The following is a 23,285-nucleotide window of genomic DNA, read 5'->3' as shown; positions in this document are numbered from 1 at the left end:
GTACTGCATTAGTTCATCAAAGGCTTCCATGGCTTAGTTTATCTTTGCAGGCTCGACAGGGCAATAAACACATAAACACTTAGCAACCTTTTTTTCCGCTGCTCTGCTGATTCAGAGACGCCGGGTCACTTTTTTTTTTGGCCAGCACCCAGCTGCACTGTGCATTTTGGCATGCTGTAATCAGTGTCCACAATGCACCCGCCAAGAGCATTTATTATGGAAGAGGAGCAGGTCAAGTTGCCAGTCGACTCACCAATGATAAATGAACTCCTACAGAGTTAAATTAGACTCGGTTTACTTCAGTTGGATTTGATTCAAGCGTGTGTTACTGTGCTTCTGTGCCATTTACACACAGGCCCATCGTTAACTTTCATTTAAGACTTACAGTACTTCCTTTCAGCGGCGAAGGTGATCCAATAGTATCATGGTATCTGCATTCATGTATTTCTGGGGGACCTACACTCATGTAGAACACATCCATCCACAGTAAGCCTGTTTTGTCCCTAAGCGTTTTCTTTTGGCTGCTTTGCAGAGAATAATCGCTGTGTCAGCAAAGCAGTGATCTAACATCTCTGGAACCAACATGCCAGCAATGCAGTTCCAAAGTCCTCTCAACCATAACTATGGGGTTGCAGATTATCCATTTGAATGTGGCTTACTGGTTTGAGCACTGGTCAATATTGTACAATATTAAACCATAAGATTGCAATTTCTAATATTTCTATGTATATGTAGGTGGGAGAATTTCTTAGGACCAGGTAGGACTATTGCTTCATTCAAATGGTGCCCCAATTTTTCTACCTGGAATTTCCATTAAAGAATGTACAGTCCTGCTCTCTAAGCCACACACATTCATTATATTATGGAAATATGGTCATTTGACTTGAAACAGCGATGAACCCCCCTTAGGTGCCATATAGACCTCTTCTAAGACCATTTAGACCATTTGAAAAACTTCTTATCCAGGCAAATAACCATTTATACATTCAAATGGCTTTATGTAGAACCACTACCTTTACTAAAGAACCCTTGAAGAAGCCCTGTCTTAAGAGTGTATAAGTTTTTCTATTGTTTAAACCAGTGTTTTAATGGTTATTAGTCAACATGCTTGCTGCTCTGGACTGGTCACTGCAATTCTATAGATTCATGAAGCCCATCATTTGTGGCCTTGGAGAAGAGAGGTCATCATCAGGTGTTCTGTCATTTAGCTGTTAGGGTTTTGTACCGCAGAGTGGGCGATAACCCTCATAGTTGAACATCACCTGAAGTCCTGGCAGTGTAAGATAAGCCACTGGAGAGAGAAACCCAAGAGGCCTGGCATGCTCACACGAGGATGGGACAGACGAGGACACCGGATCCAGCGGTGCTTCTTATTACACTTCTTGTTGAGAATGATGTCATTCACCAAGCCAAGACCACATCTTTTAGTTTAACGTATTTCACCTAAAACTATAAAAGACCCCTAGATTTCCCCTGCTCCGATGCACCCCCTGTTCTCCAATGTTCCCCATGACTTGATGCATACTTGACAAGTTATTTGGGGTTGGGCCTAAACTCTTTAAGGCGGTACATCTCCAGGAGCAAGCCTAGACCACCTAGAGCAGCCTATTGGGTGACTGGCTGTGTCCTTTCATTCACAAGAAAGCACTGCCATCTACTGGACAACCCAGGCACCAGTAGTTAGAGCAATTTTGCTACTGTGTAATTGCAGTAGTATATTATCTGGATGACAGGTTGTGGAACACAGCTAAAGGATATGTAATAACCTTTGCAATTTTGATGATGATGATGATAACGGATACAAGTATGAGTATGATGTTGATGATGGTTGTGGTGGATGAATATCAGGTGATTAATAATTGATGATGATGATCTAACTATCATCATCATCAACTAACTGCTCTGCTCTGTGCTAAATTTATAATCACTGTAGTATACTGCTCTGATTCAGGCTGCTATGTTGATGTGCTCCTATCAATCATGTCCAGAGAGAGACTCAGCATGTCGTGTCATTTATATGTGTATGTATTTTTTTTCATTCTGATTCTGTTCCAAATGTGTTTAAACCCATTAACACCATAGGAAACCCTCACTTGTTTGGAAAGAATGGAGAGAAAGTCGATATTGCAAAAGAATATTTATTCTTTTCTTATCGTCCGTTCCCGTAAAAGTGCATTAGATTTTACAGTAAGCAAAATTCATATTTAAGACAGGATACACAGCCGTGCTACATTCACAATCATCATTTTGGACAGTGTGCTGAATGGGAGGAAACTTCTCATAAGCGTATGTATAAAAATTATTTATAGTCAGATGAAAATGGGAGGTCTTGGGCAAAGTTGTTCCTTCAGAGCAAGAGGTGTTGGTCAGAAGCAATTTATGCCTTAACCAGGACGGCAAACTCTGTGAGGAAGAGGAGGAGGAGAGAAAGAGGAGATCATTGTTAGGACAAGCAAGACATGAAGAACTGAGAACCTCTTTACTTCTTTATTACTGAGGATCATTAAACACTCACCATCAACTCCGATCTTGCCATCACCGTCGCTGTCTCCGGCCTTCAGGAAAATCTTGGTCTCGGCGTCAGTCAGTGCTCTTGCGCCGGCCTTGAAGTTCTGCAGGAACAGCCTGAGGACGGCAGTAGAGCTTAGCATTAGAACTGAGCCTCGCTCTGAGGAGAGCAGGAGGGGCATTAGATTAGCGTTAGCACTTAGCCCCACACTGCCCCACACTCTAAGATCTGCTTTAGCAGTTTTTCCAGATGTGTTTGTCTCTTTCTTTCATGATTGCTGATTAAATGAATGAATATGTTATATATTATATATGAGTCTTACTTGAGCTCATCCTCCTCAATGAAGCCACTCTTGTCCTGATCAATGATGGCGAAAGCCTTCTTGACATCATCGGCAGACTTGCCAGCCAGACCAACCTTAGCGAAGAAGGCCTTGTGGTCGAATGAGCCATCGGCTGAGAAACAAACAAAACATATGATGATAATGCTGACAATAAATTCATAAATAAACAGTTACCACTACAAATTACTACTATTATTATTATTAGTAGTAGAAGTAGTCTTAAGAATAATGCTAGTACTATTACTATTACTTCTAATAATAATATTAGCCCCTTTTTATTACACCCAAGCGAACAAACAAGGCCCATTTGTCTTTAAGTCTTAATACCTTTGCATGCATCCAGGGCTGCAGTGATGTCAGCGTCTTTCAGGACACCGGCGAATGCCATCTTAAGCTGAATGAGAAAAATATGTATTTACATTAACAATATATTTATATATAAATATACATAACACTATTATTATAACAGAGGCAAATAATCAGTGATGCTGCCTAAGACCCCCCCCCCCCTTGCATCTTCAAATCTCCTCATCAAGTGCTCTAAAGCCCTCTTAAAGCAATGCATATGCAATTAGGCTTCAGGTGGTCCTAAGGTCCACATTACATCTTAATCAGTTTCAACTTTCTATCTCGGTTTTCAGCCATTAGCCATTCTGCAATCCCAATAAAACCATCAAGAAACTGGACAGAAATCTGATCCACATCACACTGGATCCTTATGAGGATGTTATATCCCAAAGGTCCTACAATGGGATGATGTGGTCCTTTGGAAGAAAAAAAAAAAAAAAAAGGAAGAAGAGGTAAAAAAAAGAGGTTGGGAAGCCCTCCCTCACGTCCAGAGTAAAGTCCAGAGCATTTTCAGATGTAGTGATTTTTTTTTTTCATTCTCTTTTCTTTTCTGCTTTGGGCGAGCTGTAATCTAGCAGGCTGGCTCTAGTGCAAATGCATTGCAGATCCCGGTTCAGGATGTGATTCAGTCAGCTCGCTTCCTCCGCTAAGAAATCTCAGCCGGGGTCTCCCTGCGTCCCCTCCTCGGACGGGCTCTTCTCTGCAACGAGCTGGAAACTCACCTCTTGGGTCTTTCTTGTGTGGGGTGGGAAGATTCAGAAGACTCGAGCAAACTGCAGTGAAGCTGGGCCCGCAGTTCCCAACCTTATATACCTCCAACCGGCCGTAATATGAGGCATAATGTAACGGACACCCAATGGAAGGGGGCTACCTGAAACGTGGCCAAGCAGACGGACCGTGCTATATTTATCTGCATTAAATGAAGATGCTTAAAAGGTGAGTTTGAAAAAAAAGAAAGAAAAAAAGTCCCTGATATCGCGCAATGCTAATAATACACGCTGCTGAGGCGGTTGAAACGGCGGCTACTGGCTGAAGTGGCTAATGTGGAGAAGTGTGTGCATGTATGGAGATCGCTGTGGGGAGCTGGGTCCCAGCGTTGGCACGCCAGAGGACAGAGCTCGGCTCGCCCTTAGGAAGCTCCATAGCGCCTTCCCACTAGGAGATAGCAGGCAGTGTTTACTCGTTTTCTCGAGGCTAAAGTTAAGGTACGCTGTGCAGCTTTGCGTTTACAGCTCTTTAGCTAATAGCTAACTTAATGGAAGTGGCGCAGGGCTGGTTAGACTAGGGCTGGTATGATTATTAGGCTACATGTGCAATGTCATATTATAACATAGCTACTAGAATAAAGCCCAGTTCTTTAACATGCTGCCAACTTCGGTCAGTTTTGTACTGTTTCCGAGCTAAATGTGTAGCATGGTGACTTTTTTCTCTTAACTGTACAATTTTACTGAATATTAATAAAATTAAATCTGGCTAAATCAAGTGTCGTTCACATTCAGTCTGTGGCATTTACTGCTATCTCGTCTCGTATGTTGGCTTTTTACATATATATTTTTTTTAAGTTTAAAGTAATTTTGAAGATATTCTAAGAGAAACCCCGTGTATTAATTAATTAATTTATTCATTATTTTTTTTAATTAAGAAGTGCACCATATTGTATGGTTGGTCTCAAACTACTGTCTCAATGGAAGTGTAGCAAATACAAGGCCAAAATAGTCTCAATTTTACTGTGTGATTTTAATCATTTGATTCTATTTATTTCAGCCATGGAAAGGCAAACTGGCAGCTCCACGATGGTCCAGTCAGCAGGGGTCACCATCTGACCAATATGGTAGCAATCGGGACTGTAGACTACTGCTGCCTCAACTTTCTGTGTCAAGCCCATCTCGCTAGCTAACTCTGCATTCAGTGTCTCAGTGTCTTCTGATTTTAGCCCTACATAAAGGTTGCTCTTTAGGTGCCACCACATAACTAAGAGACTACTCAAGTGTTAGCCAGCTGTTATGCAATTAAAACCATTAGATTGTTTGTTTGTTTGTTTGTTTTTTTGGTGTAGAACTCATAGCTACCACCGTGCAGCCAACTGTTTTTCTGAGCACTTGGTCGGCCCCTCTACCTAAGTGCTATTCTGAGCATCCAGGAAGCCGCTCTGGACTGTAATTGGGCATGTGAAAACTATCCTTTGCAAATCCCTTCCAATGTATCCCAGTAAATCTCTGGGCCTTCCCTCTGCAGCTGAAGAGCCAAAATTGTGATCCTCCTTTTCAAAGCCCCTTGTCACCCCCCCCCCCCCCCTCCTTGCCCTGAGGGTATAGTTGTGGTAACAGTTGCCTCAGGGCAGCAGGTGGCACTTTTGCAAACTATTTGCCTTTTGCGTGTGTAAGCACCAAGTGAAAAAAAGAAGTGCAAGTGAAGAAACAAAATCCATAAGCGCAAAGACATTTTACACCAAAACTACATTTATTCCTTGTTTTTCACTCTTCCCCGGAAGTGCATACGAGACATCTGCACAAGCCCACAGGCTTGCAATAAAACACGCCCAAATAACATAAACAGTACACTATAAGGACAATGTGTCTCAGTGTCAAGTAAATTGTCCAAAGTCAGCTCATAAATAAGATATAAAAAAATATGATCTTAGGGCAGCTGCGAGAGAGTTGAGAGCAGAAGCTTGAGTTCTGGTTCCATGGACTGAGATGGGTCTTGGTCAGATGGAAATTTAAGCCTTTACGAGAGCAGCGAACTCTGTCAGATAGAATAGAAATGAAACTACTGTTAGTGGATGGTGTCACATTTCAGCTCAGATGTTCTCTATGCATATTTCATAATTTTTTGACTTATCACTTATGGTCCCCAACTACCTGGTGTCTACATTTTTAAAGAACCATTCACTGAAACTGAAATATCCAATATGAAGACCTTGTAAATGCTTCCTATACTCCACAAGTCATCACTGATGTTTACTGAGAGCTGTGAGTGGTATGTAAGCGTGCACTGCATTACCATCAACTCCGATCTTGCCGTCACCATCGCTGTCACCAGCAGCAAGGAAGGTCTTGGTCTCTTTGTCAGTCAGTGCCCTGGCACCGCTCTTGAAGTTCTGCAGGAACAGCCTGTAAAGACAGCGCAGATGTTATAGCGGGCTTCCCTCACCACTCTGCTGGCTCAGACACTTGCCAGCGGTTTGGGTAGAATTACTATGGGTGATTGATTGATGCCAAGAATGAGCTCTTACTTCAGCTCCTCCTCCTCAATGAAGCCGCTGTTGTCCTGGTCAATGATGGCGAAAGCCTTCTTGACCTCATCGGCAGACTTGGCGGCCAGGCCAACCTTGGCAAAGAAGGACTTGTAGTCGAAGGACTCAAGAGCTGTAGGTCAAGATCATAGCAAAATTATTCATACAGCTCAAGTCACAGAATCCTAAAGGGAGCACATTAATGCTAGGGCTTGATATTTATCATAATTGTGAAAAAATGGCATGAAGTTTTTCTGAGTATATGGGTACTGGCCGTACTAACCAACTGCATGTTTCATTACAAAGAGAACATAATTAGTCCAGGATTCACTGAATTTAGGAAGAGTTTATGTGAGAAATACTGAATAAAACTCATGTGTCTACATAGTTTTGGATAGCATTTTTGAATATGGCTCTTTTTGTCCATTCTAACTCTAGAAAAATCATAAATATTATGACATATCGTTTATTGCGATATATATTGTTCCCATAAGTAATGCTTTATATTTCAGAACGAGTCCTATAAGAATCTTAGAAACTTCAGACAGTGACTATAGTATACTTTGGGAACCACTGTGGAAGCTTATAACGCCAGATACACATAACAAATATCAACTCAATCATTATTAGTTTTGAAATGTTTGTTAATAATGATTCATAATAATGGTAAAGACTTTATTCCAAGTCATTTTGGAACATTTCTATTGGTTAATTTATCATGAAATTGTGACGCAATGTAAAGAACACCTACCAGATTCACATTATGTCAACAGAGATACAAGGTTTTTATCTGACAGCGACAATACTATACATATAACTATACAATGTTTATGTAGGTGTTCACATACACATTATATATACATAAGTCAAGACTTAGTTTATATAAACCTCTTAATGATTAACAAAAGTATTAAGAAAAGGTTTAAGTAGTTAGATAAATAACTACGTAATAATTTACAAAGAGGATGTAGGCAACTGAAGTCTAACTGTAGCAGTTATTCATGATGATTACAAGTGTTTTTATGCAGCTGAAAAAAAAGCTTAATATTTTGAGTTATATAATTTATGTTATTTATGTTAATCATAAGTCCACAACTTAAACCACAATTACAAATTTGGTTTCTGTGATTCAAAATAAGGACTGGTTGTGTTATGTCACTGAAAGAATGGTTAAAATTCAAATGGTAGCGTATATTATTACATATATAACTACAGCATAACTAGTTAATATTCAGTACCACCTAAATATTAGAAAGAATAAATATGACATATTATTATAACAACACTGCAGTTATATCTTACAGTTTCTTAGATCAAATATTACTATACAGTATCAGTACGAAGAAATATATTTCTTTCATTAAAGTACAATGCAAATACACCCTCAAATGCACAGCATTGGTCTTAATGTCCAACTATGTTGCTTAAATAAGTATTTAAAGCTTTTTGTAAACAGAAATTCCAAATGTCTTAAAATGAGTAAGTAAAATAAATAAAAAAGTCTGAAACCCGACAGGATGTCTGAGGTCTTTCAGAAGATCTTTCAGAAAATGTAACTGCAAGAGATTATGTTAGTCTACAGTTACGGCCCCTAATTCCAGGGACTGAAGATGTACCCTTGAGGTACACCAAGAGCTTCTCGCCCTTTTTTCTTCTTAAATACTGAGGTCTGGGTGCTATTGTAATGATTCATTTCACAAATCTAACCCCAGATCTCTTCAGAGAACCAAATGCCCCTTGAAGGACCACCTTACCCTCGCAGGCAGCAAGAGCAGCGTTCACATCAGCATCGGCAAGGACTCCAGCAAAGGCCATTTTTTCTGGATCTGATCAAGCTGCAGAAACAACAACCAGAAAGTTCATCAGGGTACGTTCATTAAAGTCAGTTCTTAAGTAGTTCTCTGTAGCAATGACACACAGCGAGACCACTATCTTCTATCTACTGTAGAAGTTAGAAGATCTCGCTGATCTCGAGTACATATGAACACGTGTAGCTCTTGTGCGCATGCGTGATGATACTTTAGCGTTGTCGAGATGCGCAAATACCAGATCTACGAAAGTTAGCCTGGGAATGAAGACTAGCCAGGCTGATGTTTCACAGGCGGTTAAGCCTGGCCTCAGCTCGAGTGGAGGTTACTTGTGATAGGACTTCACAGCAAAACCTCCAGCGTTGAAATAAACGCCAGCAGAGCCCATTTAAGTCCGGCTGGACACTTAAATGCTGCCGTGTTGTTGATGCTGCCGTGAGGCAGAGACAGAAAGCAGGCTAACAGGCCCTGATGAGCCCACCCCCAGTCATCCAATCACACAGTCGCCTCCGTTTGACCAGCTAAGCGCTGAACACAGCACTGCACCCTCCTGCACCCTCAGGAAAGTCCAATCTGTGGTGCTTGGCCAGCGCTAATGTCGATGGACTCCTCAGGCACTAAGAGCATATTCCAAAGTCGCGGGGTCCTGCTTTTGTTTGCACCCCACCACAGCATCCTAAAATCTCTGCAGACCCTGTCTCTCTTCCTCGCTCTCTCGCTCGCGCTCTCTCTAGCTCTCTGTCGCTCAGCGAACGGAAGGCACCGGGCATCATCTCACTCACCTTGCGCTCCTCAAGGCGAGTGAAAAAGCGAAGGAGTAAGTCGAGGTGTGGCCTTTGGGACCCTTACTGCCCTCCTTATATACCCCTCCGACCCCTCGCCATACGGCAGGTTGGGCCTCGGTAATTGATACCGCACATAGGACTTGTGAATAGTTTGGACAGAAAAATGTGTCCAGTAGTCAAGTTGGGCTATTTTTAACCCCCTCCTCCCGAAAACGATGCTCAAAAACATGTGTGCGACGTATAGACTCGCCCCCCCCCCTCCTCCTCCTCCTCCTCCTCTTCCTATATGGGCTGCTATTTGCACCTTATCAGCTACTTACACTGTTACACTGGGCCTGTAGCTGCAGATTGGTGTCAGGTCTAAACTGAATTATTATTATTATTATTATTATTATTATTATTATTATTATTATTATTATTAGGCTAAATATTGGCATATGGCAAACTGCAGCACTGGCTTTCCAAGCAATGTGCACTACTAAAAGTTCTAATTCAAGATCTGTAATGCAGTTTTTCCCCCTGTAGTAAATCTCCAGTCGATTTCAGATATCAGCTATGAAATGTTCACTAGTAATAATATCAAATCCAATCTACAGATCTGAAAAAGACTGACTAGTCATGTCACCGGAACATACATATCCTTATATGTCTGTCCTGTGGCAAACCGTTTTAGCCTTCAATCCTCGTTTTCCTGACCTCAGCAACTCAGTTTAGACATGTGGTCATTTTGATACCAAGAGTTAAATGGTTACTAGTAATAATGACATTTTTGATATTAAAAAAGATAAGATCAGATTCTTCAAATTAAATTTTGTTATAGAAATATATGGGGCGCAAGGCAGAAATAAATATTAATAATAATACTATCTGACTATCTGAAAAATACACCAAACTCCTCACAAACGGTAACCGAAGTGAGGTTCGAAGCCCACAACCCCAGGCACACTCCCTGCACTGCCTACATGCCGCCCAGGAAAAATAATTATGTAGTTTCTTTTGCAGTGGAAATTCAGAACATTATGTCCAAAGAACATGCTGTCCAAAGAAAACCATGTATCTCCATTTGTGTCCGTTTTTAGTTTTCTTCATGGGTTGCACCCTGTAGCTGCTTCTGTACACTGTGTAAATGATTCTGGATGAATGGGCCAATAGAAATGCCTTGGAATAAATTCTTATTTTACATATTACATTTACCTTGCCTTCTCCTTAAAGTCACCATTTTGTAGATACATGTTTTTCATCGGACAGCGACGATAAAACAACTGTATATAAATATATATAGCACAGTGTCCATCAGCCAATCTCCTGGAGTGTATATAAGTCATCTCATTTCTGTTCTGTACAACAAGTGAGTTTTGACAGCAGCTTATTGTGGATTAAATCACCAAAACATTTGACAGCAATTTTGCTTCATAAGTACATTTTATTTCATACTCCAATAATTCATTGAGTCAGTTTATTGTTTTTTATTTAATTATGAAATAGCTGGAAAAAGGACAAGTTCCAGTTGGTCCCATCAGTCCAGAAGAGGTACCACTTTTTCAGTTCAGCAGAGTGCAGAATTCTGAGGAAAAGGCAAAAAAAAGGAATGAGAATATTAATCAAAAAATACACAAAATACACAAATCACCATGTCATATATTCTGGTGTTTTACTGTTATTGAATTCAGCCCCACCCCCTCACCCCTCCCTATGTGATATTATGGGATTTGTAATGTACATTTCCCAGCAGGATGAAGGCCCTGCAAAAACAAAAGAACGGATTTGGACAATATATGGACAAAAGTATTAGGACTTAATCATAGAATTCATGTGTTTGATTCAGGCCCATTGCCAAAGGTGTATAAAATCAAGCACTTAGCCATGCAGTCTGCCTTTCAACACATTAGTGAAATAATGAGCTGTTCCAAAGACCTCACTGAATTCCAGTGTGGTACTTGTCACCAACAAGCCAGTTGGTGAAATTCCCTCCCTTCCAGATATTCCATGAATATCTCCTGGATATTTCAAGATCTTCTTCGCACAAGCCACCCCCCCCCCCAGCACACACAGGGATTATCCTATAATACACTTGACAGCCCATTCCTGCACTGTACATTTCTTTTGGATTTTGTGTAAATGTACTGTATATTTTCATATTTTATTCTTATACAGAGTTATTATCTCTGCATATAATCTTATACTTAATTTAGGTTATTTTGTTTGACTGCAGAGCTCCAAACCTGCTGTCAGAGCTGCAAAGGGGGACCAACTACACATTAATGTGCAGGCGTCCCAATACTTTATCCATGTAGTGTATAAAGCAAGCAGTTATATGAGCTATGCTCCAGTCAGATGTAGCCTGTATGTGTTTGAGCTAAAGGATTTATGTGTGGTTATGTAAGGTAAGGGATCAGTTGTAATGTAACCAGATATGTTCACAGATATGTGAAATAAGAACGTACCCTTATCATGCTGAGTAGGTATAATCTTAATAACCTGGTATTAGGTAGCACTTGCCTGCTGTCGCCCTTGTTTATTCAGATACGCTTCACTTCCGTAAACATGGTTTCTCACCCGTTACTACCAGTGTGTTAAACATTGTCAAGTACCAGTCAATGAATCATCTTCCAGCATTGGATGGATATCATCTCACCTGGTACATAACACTCAGCAGACACCTTCCTGCTTATGTAATTGTGTGCAGATATAGAAAACACATCTCATAGGCCGCTGTGGTCGTGTCATCATTCTGAAGTGTCCATATCAATTTTCTCAACATCGGAAATGAAGGGAATTTTTGGAAAGTGACGCTTTCACACTGAGTGGTAAACATCTGACAAATTTCCTGTCAATTTTTCTCAAATGCCACTGGATCTTCAGAATTACGTGGTCGTTCATAAGTTGGCAGTAGCAGAGTACTGTCCGAGTAGCTGGTCTTTTTAATAACAATAGTGGTAAAGTTTAGCTCTGGAGTGGCACAACAGTCTAACTGCCTGCTCATCACGTGTGAGGAGATTATGAATTCAAATCACAGCAAAGGCTCAGTGCTCCATTGTCAAATGCCTCCCAGTTTGGAAACCAGCCTACAGTTGGGAAAAACTATAACTAGATGAGGCATTATTATTTATTCACCGACTCTAGTTTCTTGAAATCCAGCTAAAGTTTGGACCCTTTCAGTTAACCATAGTGTGCAATAGCAGCCATTTCCAAAATTATATTCATTGCGGTCATAGAAAAAGCTAGCTAAGACCGGGAATTCCTAATATGGGCATGATGCTGACTACAGAATGCCCCACAAGACTTCAGAGGTCTATTTACACTTGTGTCGAATGCGGTCAAGCTCTATCTCTGACCACCTCCGAATGTGGTTTGAGTGATTGTAATCTGATCACAGTGCATCCTGGGTGTGTTTACATCTGGCTTCTCATGCAGTCAAGTCTAAATATTCTATATTTCGGTCACCAAAAACACACACTGATGCAGATGCAAACAGATTAAAAAAACAATTGAATGATATTTAGCAGTCTATGCTAACCATAGCAAGGACAAAATCAGGCATTTCCAACATGCTCCCAGTGTTCCTCTAATGTCTGTGCTCTAAGCCACTGATATCTCAACAGAGAAACTTCTCGCAAATATTACACATCCTCTTAAAAGCAGCAATAGTCTGCGGGGAGGTCTCCTCTCTAGCCTGTTAGTCACTCGGTTTTAGTGTTACTCCTCTGGGTGAAACAAGGAGTAGCGCTGGGAGAAGGACTTCAAATTTCCAAGGGACTGCAGGCTCAGTCTATTCCTAAAGGCTTTGTCTCTAATGGTGCTTCACCATTAGGGTAAATCACGTAAATCTCTGAACTCACAACAGTTCTTTAGTACATGATGCAATGTGTCATGAAATACATAAGGTGCCACTAAAATGAGTTTTGGTGTAGTTCAGTAATTCAGAATTATAATAAAAACAATAACAAAACACTAGAGGACCTGTTTACACCTGGGGTGCCCAACCCTGTTACTAACTGTGGCCTAAGAACCTGCAGTGATTAGCTACAGCTCTGATCTAACACATCTGATCCAGGAATTGAAGGCCTTTGGGGCATCTGAAAATCAGAGCCAGGTTTCTCTGGGGTGGTAGATCTCCAGAACCACGATTGGGCACAGGATTAATATAACAGAATTTTTCCAAAAATAAAATGCACTGATTCATTTTTCCAGGCTTAATTACCCTCCATGCCAATTTTGCCATCTCCATCACAGTCTCCAGCTGCCAGAAAGGCTTTGGTCTCGGACTCTGTCAGCTCTCGGGCTCCTGCGATGAAGTTCTGGAGGAAGAATCTGGGCAGGCGAAGAAGGAAAAACGAAAATGGTTCAGTCAGTGCTGGGTAAGACTACAATGTCTTTACAATATAGTACTTACAGTAAAGCTCTTAATCACAGCTGACATCAGATAGACTATCTCAGTAAGAACTGAACTGACTTTCAACCTAGCATTATAGGCTCATTCATAGCCCACAATTGATTGTCATTGACCATCATTTCAACACATCTCCCTGCATGTAAATAGGCAAGTAAACCCATTAACTTCAAGCAAACTAATAATGGAAGGCAATGGTTAGGAACTGGCTTCCATTATGAGTGTGTTTCACATCAGGGGGGTTTCTGTTCTTATTCTACAGTACATTGCTTGATTTCCTCTTTACTTACAGAATAAAGTTCTACCCCTAAATCAGTTATACAGTGAAACAGCTATATTATCATAGTAGGTCCAGTAGCTTTTCTATGTTATAAGAAAACCTACTGGAAAACTGGAACTCCAGCTTCACATATAAGCTTCTCTTTTCACAGTGAGAGAACACAAGAGTGCCAGTCAAGCCTTACTTGAGCTCTTCTTCTTCAATAAATCCGCTCTTGTCTCGGTCAAGGACTTTGAACACTTCCTGGCCCTCTGTGTTCGACTTGCCGGACAGCCCCACTTGTTGAAAGAAAGACTTCATTGCAAAAGTGCCCGGAGCTGTGGAGAGACAACAGCGATAAGAGAGAGAGCAAGAGAGAGCGAGTGAGTCAGACAGCAAAGAAAGTACTGACCCACATTTCACCCCCATTTATGTAATCATTTAAAGAAAATATTTAGGGGAACACTCTGCATTTTTGCCCTACTCTGATTTGCAGCATTTGCAGCATACAGTCAATAACCACAGCCTATAAATTTGATATATTAGCCTATACCTTGTAAAAGAATAGGAACAGAAGTCAGTGGGCAGATGCTAAAGCAGCTTCCCATTGACTTCTATCACAAAGTTAACACTATACTTCAAATGACAAAAGAAGTAGATGATAATGAACTACTGCTAAACATGCAGGTGGGAGTATACTTCTAAAGAACTTGGTAGAGCTCCTGAGGGGCTAATCATTGGGCTCTATCATCTGGAGATAGGTCTGAGTCCAAGAGAGCATAATTGGCTCTCTGGGTGAGTGGAATACCTGTGGTATTTAGAGGTGGCAGATAGAGATTAGGTTAAAACACGCTGGAGTATTCTTTTAACGCAGATCTTTAGCTCATACGTTCACTGAAAAAAACATCATTCATCATTTTCATATGAATAAACGGTATTATTAGAATTATTAGAATATTAGTTGCAATATTTTTTATTCATGTGGAAGTGATGTAACCCTTTTAACCTTTTAAAGCATAAAGTGTATCATATTCAATACATATTTGAGTTTTTGAGACCTCTGCAACATCAATGTGTATTATTAAATATTTATAAAATAAAAACAATAAAATCAGATATATGTTTTATGTTTTATACAGATTTCTACCTTAAATACTTATTATTTTCTTTTCTTTTTTTATGAATTATAAATGTATCATATATGATACAATGTCATTAAATATTTAAAAATATACATTTTTAATAATTGATCAGAAAGTCAAATAAACACTTCAGAAGAATGACAATGTCCAGAAGAATGATAATGTTATTTGATGATTCAGGCTTTAAAGGGTTAAAGTACAGCCAATGTATCATTTCTTTACTGTACGTATGAGCTTTAACAAAACTGTCCAGCATGTTCCAACCTAATCTCTATCTGCCGCCTCTGTATTGAACAGTTATTTACACATTTGAATCCTGTAAATTCAGCACCGACACTCTTACTGCATCCTCCTACTCTGAAGCCGTGACACTGGCATTTTCGTCTTTTGTCCTCTTTTCGAGGCAGACAGAATTGTCAGATGAATAATTAAGAGCAGGTGGGATTTAAAGTCTTGCCTGCTTGGTGGCTCCAATGGTTCTTGAAGGCTCAGCGCAAACACACTGGTATCTGGGTGGTAACAGCTCCCTAGCCCCCTGGCTGCTTGGTTACCTTGGTCTAACCATCCCCCATGCATGTGCCCACGGGAGTCTATGTGTGTGTGTGTGTGTTTGTGTATGTCCATACATGTAGTAGGAGTAGTAGACTTATGCAAGTGGTGGCTGTTAATGCAAATATGTGGTTGTGATTCATCTGGGTGTGGTGAGTGTGTGAGTGTATGTTTGCGTGGGTATCCTTGGGATGACCTTGGCAAGCCTGGACAGCCACTGTGATGTCCTCTTCTTTCAGTATCCCTGCAAACGCCATTCCTGTGTCTACCTGAAGTCTGGAGACAGAGGTTAGAAGTTTAAGCATAACTGTACATGCTTAACATATCTGTATTTGTGTGTATATAAATATCTCCATATACAAACACACACACACACACACACACACACAAACACACACACACACACACACATATATATATATATATATATATATATATATAAATATATATATATGAATAGATTGTGATGAACTCTGTGTCATTCTAAAGTCTCAAATGTTGTAGTTTCATAATACTGAACGCTATAAAAACGAAATGTCAGAAATCACAAACATTGTAGTTTCATGTTGCACGCACTAATAAGCCAAAAAACTAAATCTAAACTCTCTCATAAATTGTAGTTTTAAAATAATTAAAAAAACTAAATTCTTAAATATTATCATTTCATAATATTGCAAGCTCCATAAAAGGAGGTCTAATATCTGAAATATTCTAGTTTCATATTGCTGCTTAATATGGCATTTTTAGCACCAAAAAATGAAGTCTACAGTCTCAAATATTTTAGTTATAAAAACTAAAGAAATTAAGCCTAAAATCTTTTTAGATGTTTATTAATGTTTAATAATAATAAAACGCTAATAATCCAGAACATTAATTCTCAAATATTGTAGTTTCGTTATGTTGCCCTCAATAAAAAAAAACAAAAAAATAATCCTGAAAGCTCTGAAAAACAAACACATTAAACTTAAAATCTGTAATATTGTAGTTTAATAATGATACAAACTCTAATAGACCACAAAATGTGAAGTCTGAAATCTCAAATATTACAGTTTCATAATGCTGAAAGCTTTAATAAAAGCTTATTTGTTGCAGTGAACAAATGACACCACTGTGTCACTTTGAAGCAAATTAAGATTTTTGTGAATTGGTACATATAACGTTAAAAAGTAGATGAAGGGTATAAAATAATTACATGTATGTCTTTATTTATTCATAAATATACACCGTCTAATGCAAAAACGTAAGCAGCCCTGTTCTGACAACACGTATTGTTTTGTTGAACAACACACAATTTTGGTTGATTTTAGAGTAAATAAGTTACATACAAGAATGTTTCCAGAAAACACACACAAACACACACACACACAAACACACATTAAACATAAACATACATTTTCTGCACAGTTAATTTAGTTATTTAGTATTGGTGAACAAAAAAACAACAAAGCAGTGAACACTGACCTGCAGCGGGGTGATGAGCCTGTGCAGCGTCCTCTGAAGCAACCACCTGAATGCAGTGCAAGAGAGTGCCCTCAAACCCAAGGAGACCAACTTACCTCAAAACACCTCCCTCCTCATTAGTTAATCAGGGCAGATGATTTCTGATGGTTGTTGGTTACAAACTATTCCCTCTAGGAAGTAAAATACTGTATAATGCACCGTGCAGAGACAGAACACGACAAAACATATACTTAACTAGGCATCGGAGTGTAAACACGGTCACAGATATACAACCTCTGTCTCACAGAATGTACACCTCAGTATTTAGCACTCATGAGACAACACATACAGTTTATTTACACCATATGGACAAAAGTGTTGGGACACCTGCTCATTGATTGTTTCTTCTTAGGGTATTAAAATGATGTTTTTGTTGGAGTAACTGTCTCTACTGTCCAAAAAAAGTGGTTCTGCTAGATTTTGGAGCACTGCTGTGAGGATTTGATTGCATTCAGCATTTAACAAAAGTGGTAGTGAGCTCAGGATGTTGGATGATTACCACCCCTCCTCATCCCCAGCCCACAACTCATCCCAAACGTACTGGACGGAGCACCATCCATCATTTCAGAGAACAGAGTTCCACTGCTGAACAGCTTTGGGGGGGGGGGTTCATGGGGACATGCTGGGGGGGCTTTATACTCCCCTAGCCAACACCTGGCATTAGGCATGGCATCAATAGGTCCTATTCTACTGGCAGTATCTCTCTGTGTACACCTGGGTCAGCAATGGGTGCATTCATTAGAAGGGGTGTCCACAAACATTTGAACAGATAGTGTATGTATGTTACATTAACAGGTGTATAAATATTTTTTTATTTTTTTCTGTCATTTTACTAGTATCACTAATAATATTGGCATCGTGACAATATTACATGGTATACAATAAAAAAAATCCACACATCCTTCTAGATCTATCTACTTAAGAGCTGATTATTTCTGCTCCACTCTCCTCGGAAAAACAGATTTTCACAACTTTTCAGTTAAAAATGTCAACATGTACAGTTTTATCCTTGAAAAGCTGATCTTGTGAGAATGTGGGCATTTCAGCAGCATCCCCCGTCCCGGTTTTGGAGATGTGCGCTGTACCTGCTCCCTCCACACACTAGCTCTCCGGTTTGTTGTGCCGAATGTGCGTCTGCATGTGACACAGCCGGGGCTAACATGGCGCTGGGAAGGGGAGGTGATGCTGGGCTGTGTCTGCTAACCTTAGCGTTTTAACCCCGTTTCCGTGTAGCTAGCAATACCGCTGCTACGGTCGGAGAGTACCGGCGTGTAGATATGATTATTCAGCAGAGATAATGAACCATGGCGTCGTTGTAAACGACGAAAGACGACTGCGAGTGAGACGCTGTGGTCTAGCTATCTAGCTAGCTACCTGCCGGTAGCTTGTTAGTGCTAGCTAGCTAGCTATAGCTAGCCTGGTCAACATCGCCGGACTGTGGCTGGATGTTGGATGTTTTCGGGTTTGATACCACCTATTAAATGTCGATAGCGTTTGTGTGTCAGTCGTATTAGCTAGTTAGTTAGTTAGTTGTACCCACAAATGACTCTTTTATTCCGCTTGCTTTGACAGTAGTGATTAGTCGTAGGTTAGAGGTGACTAGCCGGGTTAGCTAGCTAGTCAAGCTGAAACGATGGACCCCTTTCGTGTGTGCGTGTTGTCACTGGGAGCGGGGATCCTGCAGTGTGTGGGGCTCTCTGAAGGGGCACCTCTTCTCCACCCAGAAACAGGTACGTTATCTGTTAACTAACTATCTAGCTAATACTACAGAATGAGGGATTGACGCCACCCTTTAACAGCTCTCTTCAGCAGCCAGCGGTGTTCTAGCTATAGCTAAGCTGCCCGGCCTCACAACTATAGCATAGCTAGATAGCTAGTTTGTGCGAGATGAGCTAGAACAGAGACTTGTCAGGCGGCAGGTCAGCTGGGACTAGCTAGCTGGCTAACGTAATTATGCTAGCTAGTGCTAGCTAGCTAGTAGCTGACCTGTGTTTGTTTACAGATGGCTTCATATTAATGCCAAATGGATTCTTTCATTCCTAACGTCTTGTAATACAGCCATGTGATTTATTGTGGAGCTTTATAGCCACCATAGGTCGTGACTTTATTGAATAACTTTTGTGCCAGTGGCTGCAAGTGTGCCTAATTATAGAAGTAAACACAGGCACTTGTCGTTTAAAGGGATCTTCAGGGGTCTGCTTTTGCGTGTATCTCATGTAGCTGCATGGGTGATGTGATTTACTGTTGCTAGCTAACTACACTAGCTAATTTCCCTGTCAGGTAGGCCAGCTAATGTTTAGGCAGTATTCACGAGTTAACGCTATACTTATCTACTAAATAAGCCATCTAGCTTAGCTGCTAACTGGCTAAAGCTAGTAAACAACCGGACCTGTCACGCAGGTCAGCTACTGGCTAATGGCATTAGCTAGTAACTGACCTGTGTTTGTTTACAGGGAGGTTCACATTAGCGCCAGATGGATTATTTCATTCCTAACGTGCCTGGCTCGACCCCAAGCTTCTGACTTACTAGTACCACTTGCTTGCTCTGGCTTTACTGGACAACGTTTGCTTAATTATAGAAGTAAACACAGTCCCTTGTCGTTGGAAGTGATCCTACTGTCTGCTTATGTGTGTGTATGTGTGTGTAACAGTGTTTTTGACAGTCTTCCTCAGCTCTAACATCTCCTGTAGCTCCATAATTGATATGATGTGTAGTGTCTGTAATTCTTCTTCTCCTGTCGAATAGATTCGTGTTGAGGCAGCGTTCATTCTCCCAGCAGAGATTAAAGGCAGGGAGTCGGCACCGAGATCCTTAGATCTTCCACCAAGATTATATATTAAAGGTTTTAGAAGTTTCGCTTGGTGCCTTGGCCAATGCTATAACCACGTTCTTGTGACCCACAGTAGTAGTTACAGTAATGTGTAACGCAATAATAATGGATAGCACTCTTATCAGTAGTGGTGAATGATTGACTCAGCGAGGGATATCTGCTGTTTAAAAGTGGTGATTAAAGGGCACACCGTTTTATACTGTTCCTGACTGACCTTTGCTGGTTGTAGTCATGTTGGTTCTGTGTTTTGGTTTTCCTCACTACATGTCTTGTCTTGTCCTGTCCTGTCAGTGAAACTAGGTGTAGGCTGAGATTAGATTTAAATGCAAGACAGTTCCCTGCTTGAACGTTTGGACTGAAAGTGATGGTGGGCAGTATGTTGATATTTTATTATCGCGATCAGTTTCCTCACAGTATGCTTTTATAAGCATGCCAAGAATATTGTCAGCAGAACTGACCAACTGATTTACCTGGGGAATTGTATTTGGTGCAGTGTGTGAAAAGGTGAATGAAGCTGATTTGTTTGTCAAATGTTTTTGACGGTATTTTTCTACTCAACACATGCAAGGATCGTGACTTGATGTGTCATGAACGTTTTTGGAAGTATCATAGTGATCTGTCTTTAATATATCGCCCGCTCCTACATTGCGCTCATAGTTTTGAAGGTATTTCCAAACAAAAATGTGGCCTTAGTCTTAGAGTCTTAGAGTTATTTCTAGGTATTTTCTATTCCGATCAATGAAACTATCAAGACCGCAAGAAAACCATATTCACCATTTTCACAGATGGAATTTGACCCGTCAGTGTAGTGAAAACACAAATACATGCTAGTGATCAAACACACACACAGAGACAGTGAGCACACACCACTCCCGGAGCAGTGGGCATTCATCATTGTGTATTGTCTATTGTGCAGATGTCAGTGTCATGATGTTTTCACCCTGTTGCCCACCTCTTGCTGCACGTAGCTTTCACTTCATTCATTCATTCGCCAATGTTTGTACCATGTCTTTGATATGTTACTGACTGGTGTGAACCTCAATCTGATGGCCCTGTTCTGATTACTTCTGCACTATAAATCCCGTTTGCTGAGGTTAGCTTGTGTTAGCCAGAGCTAAACCCATTAGCCAGAGTGAGGTTAGTCAGTATTAGCTGGAGTTTTGTCATTCTGTGTTAACCTATTAGTTCTGCTTTAGCAAGTTAAATGTGCATAAGCCTGCATTTGTTCTTTCAGTGCAGGACGAAGCTGAAGTTGCAAAGTGTTGATGTACTGTCTGGGACATATATAAGTCCGGCACACACATGCGTACCTATGCCTAGATTTGTTAATTGACAGCTATGATATGTATGATTCATCTAATAAAATGGTAAAACTAACATCTGGAATCCAAGGAAAGGAAGATCAGGGTGTAAGATCATGTTCCATACTGGCCAAAGACAAATCCAACTGAAGTGTTTAGATTTTGAGACCTTTTTCTTCAGAAACAGCAGGCAGTTCTTTTTTTAGGAAAACAGATTATCTCCGTAATGACATGGATGATTATGGTAATTTAACAAGGGCAAGCGTCCACAATGCTCATCACATCAGGGTGGTATGACGCACCCCAGCTGACTAAGAGTTGTGACTCAAATGGAGTCCCTTTACTGTTTAGCTTGTCTGGCCTGGGATTTCAGGGAGCTGCGAGAATCTTCATGGGCCAGTGACATTAACCCTGGGCAGCAGTGTGTTGCTGTCACCAGTGATCCTTCTTAATAACAAGCTGGGCAAGCGGTTGGCATTAATCGCCAGGCCCCCGTAATGCCAGACTGGGTTTGACTTTTGCTCTTACTTTGGCAAAAGGGTTTAGGCTGGTCAGCTGTTTGAAGTGTTCTTGCACTGCGTGTCTCCTCGAAGAGCATCTTTTGGGTTTCTGAGTTGATTAGTGGATCGTGACAGTGTAATCATAAGGCTGACTTAATAAGGGTGTATTTTGAGTAGCAGATTTAAAGCTTCTCCAAAACCATCCTGTTCTCCTTATCTGACGTATGACAACACTGACGGTGCATGTCGCACTAACTGCCCACGAGTCAAACACAGAGACAGAATGCCGTAGGAGTTGCTAATATGACGTGCGACTATTTGTGAAGAAAATACACCTACGTTTCTGCTTAGCTGGAGATGCACTACTTAAAGGTTAGGAAAAGTTGTCATATTAATGATTGCTGTTATTTTATTCTGTAATTCTAGTGTGTACTGAAATAAAATGAATTTTAATATAACTGTAATATCAATTACAGTTGGGATTCGATAATTTAGACAGTTTATCATGTTGGACTCATCCTGAACTAAAAATGTTTGTTGAAATTTTTTTGATTATTATTTATTTATTTATTTTTAAAAATGTGGTATTGCCAGTTAACCCACCCGTACATAAGTCCCCCTAGCACTAGCAATGCTCCTGACACTAATATGGGAGAAGACATGTAAAGTCCTACCCTCCATGTCAGAAGCCAGCCACCGGCTCTTCTCAGTCAGCTCCACTGCGTGAGATAACAGACACGTGTGCTGGCCAACATTGCTTAAGAGTGATGTGGGGAGAGAGCAGGGCCAGTTGTGCTGTCTCTGATTCTGGCTGCTGATGGCAAAGCGGCATGGGTCAGGTTTTGAACTTGCAACCCCAGGCCATAGTAGCAGCTAGCCACTCCGAGCCCCTGGAAAAAAATTTCAGCCAGAGTAATTTGCTGTAGTAGCATCGTAATTCCAAATTAGTGAACCATAGCTTATGTTACAAACAGCTTTAACATGTAATAAGATTAGTGAGGTAGTAAACACTTGTTTGGGTCTATAATGTATAGTAATTGTTGGTAAGGTTGCTGTCACCCTGTAGGTCAAGTGCTTTCCTGTGCTGTATTCCAGTGTTCTTTTCAGCTTCTCACATGCAGTAGGCCTGTATGATATGGACAAAGCGTAATATTTTAAAACACACTGTTTAACCTTTAATTACGAAATGTGATTTAAAAATAAGCATGCAAGATTATGCATTATTGACACGTTTGATCATGTAAATAACTCGATTAATCAGAACCCCCTTAACCTGTTTTAAAAACTGGAGGGTTACAGGGCACATTAAAATTGGCCATTTCCCAGCACTCATTTTTCAGGCTGAGTATCATTCTTTTTTCGTACCAGTACCTTGACTTTGACTTTTTTTAAATGGAAAGTGACCTGAAATCTGAACCCAGCAGATTAATCTTTGGCATGTTAAATCCATAAATACTAGAGGTGTGACAGTGCAGAGCATAGCAAAGCTGATTGGTTTCCCTCTGATTTTTCGCAATCCTCCTCTTAATGCAATAATAGTAAAATAAAAAAAGCTTTATTTATTATTTAATTTATATTATTTATATATATTTAAATATAAATCATCCCTGCTTAAAAAATAGGATCTATGCGTTCATCTCTATGATCATTGCTTTAGTCTAGTAGTAAATTAAAAATGCCATTGTAGCAACTGCAGCCAGTCAGTGCTATTTATCCGTGCCATCTCTGGTTGTGAATGGACATTTGTAATGACTGCTGCCGAGCAAAGATCGCTCTAATATGCAG

The 23,285-nt window shown here is 40.3% G+C and overlaps 4 protein-coding genes across 4 annotated transcripts in view; 1 reads left to right on the top strand and 3 right to left on the bottom strand.

Moving 5' to 3' along the window:
- Positions 1 to 2,254: 2,254 nt before the first annotated feature.
- LOC140574571 (parvalbumin beta) lies at positions 2,255 to 3,934 on the bottom strand. The gene is made up of 5 exons (XM_072694430.1): positions 3,923 to 3,934; positions 3,180 to 3,246; positions 2,832 to 2,964; positions 2,516 to 2,625; positions 2,255 to 2,403 (listed from the first exon to the last, which is right to left on the bottom strand). Exons 2-5 carry the CDS (start codon positions 3,238 to 3,240, stop codon positions 2,378 to 2,380), a joined length of 330 nt encoding a protein of 109 aa, XP_072550531.1. The 5' UTR covers positions 3,241 to 3,246; positions 3,923 to 3,934; the 3' UTR covers positions 2,255 to 2,377.
- A 1,966-nt stretch (positions 3,935 to 5,900) lies between these two features.
- Positions 5,901 to 8,250, bottom strand: LOC140574593 (parvalbumin beta 2-like). The gene is made up of 4 exons (XM_072694482.1): positions 8,190 to 8,250; positions 6,436 to 6,568; positions 6,204 to 6,313; positions 5,901 to 5,945 (listed from the first exon to the last, which is right to left on the bottom strand). Exons 1-4 carry the CDS (start codon positions 8,248 to 8,250, stop codon positions 5,920 to 5,922), a joined length of 330 nt encoding a protein of 109 aa, XP_072550583.1. The 3' UTR covers positions 5,901 to 5,919.
- Positions 8,251 to 10,441: 2,191 nt separating this feature from the next.
- pvalb5 (parvalbumin 5) lies at positions 10,442 to 15,646 on the bottom strand. Its single transcript, XM_072693878.1, has 4 exons — positions 15,565 to 15,646; positions 13,883 to 14,015; positions 13,230 to 13,339; positions 10,442 to 10,592 (listed from the first exon to the last, which is right to left on the bottom strand). Exons 1-4 carry the CDS (start codon positions 15,623 to 15,625, stop codon positions 10,570 to 10,572), a joined length of 327 nt encoding a protein of 108 aa, XP_072549979.1. The 5' UTR covers positions 15,626 to 15,646; the 3' UTR covers positions 10,442 to 10,569.
- Positions 15,647 to 18,022: 2,376 nt separating this feature from the next.
- The window catches only part of lmtk2 (lemur tyrosine kinase 2), a 29,492-nt gene continuing 24,229 nt past the window's right edge, over positions 18,023 to 23,285 (top strand). Inside the window, exon 1 of the mRNA XM_072693876.1 lies at positions 18,023 to 18,598. Coding sequence (XP_072549977.1) covers positions 18,502 to 18,598 — 97 coding nt within the window. The 5' untranslated portion in view covers positions 18,023 to 18,501. The remainder of the gene's footprint in view (positions 18,599 to 23,285) is intronic.

Source organism: Salminus brasiliensis, chromosome 12 (genome assembly GCF_030463535.1).
Source record: "Salminus brasiliensis chromosome 12, fSalBra1.hap2, whole genome shotgun sequence".
Lineage (NCBI taxonomy): Eukaryota > Metazoa > Chordata > Actinopteri > Characiformes > Bryconidae > Salminus > Salminus brasiliensis.
Note: the sequence above shows the minus strand (reverse complement) of the source record. Positions and strands in the feature narration are given on the sequence as shown.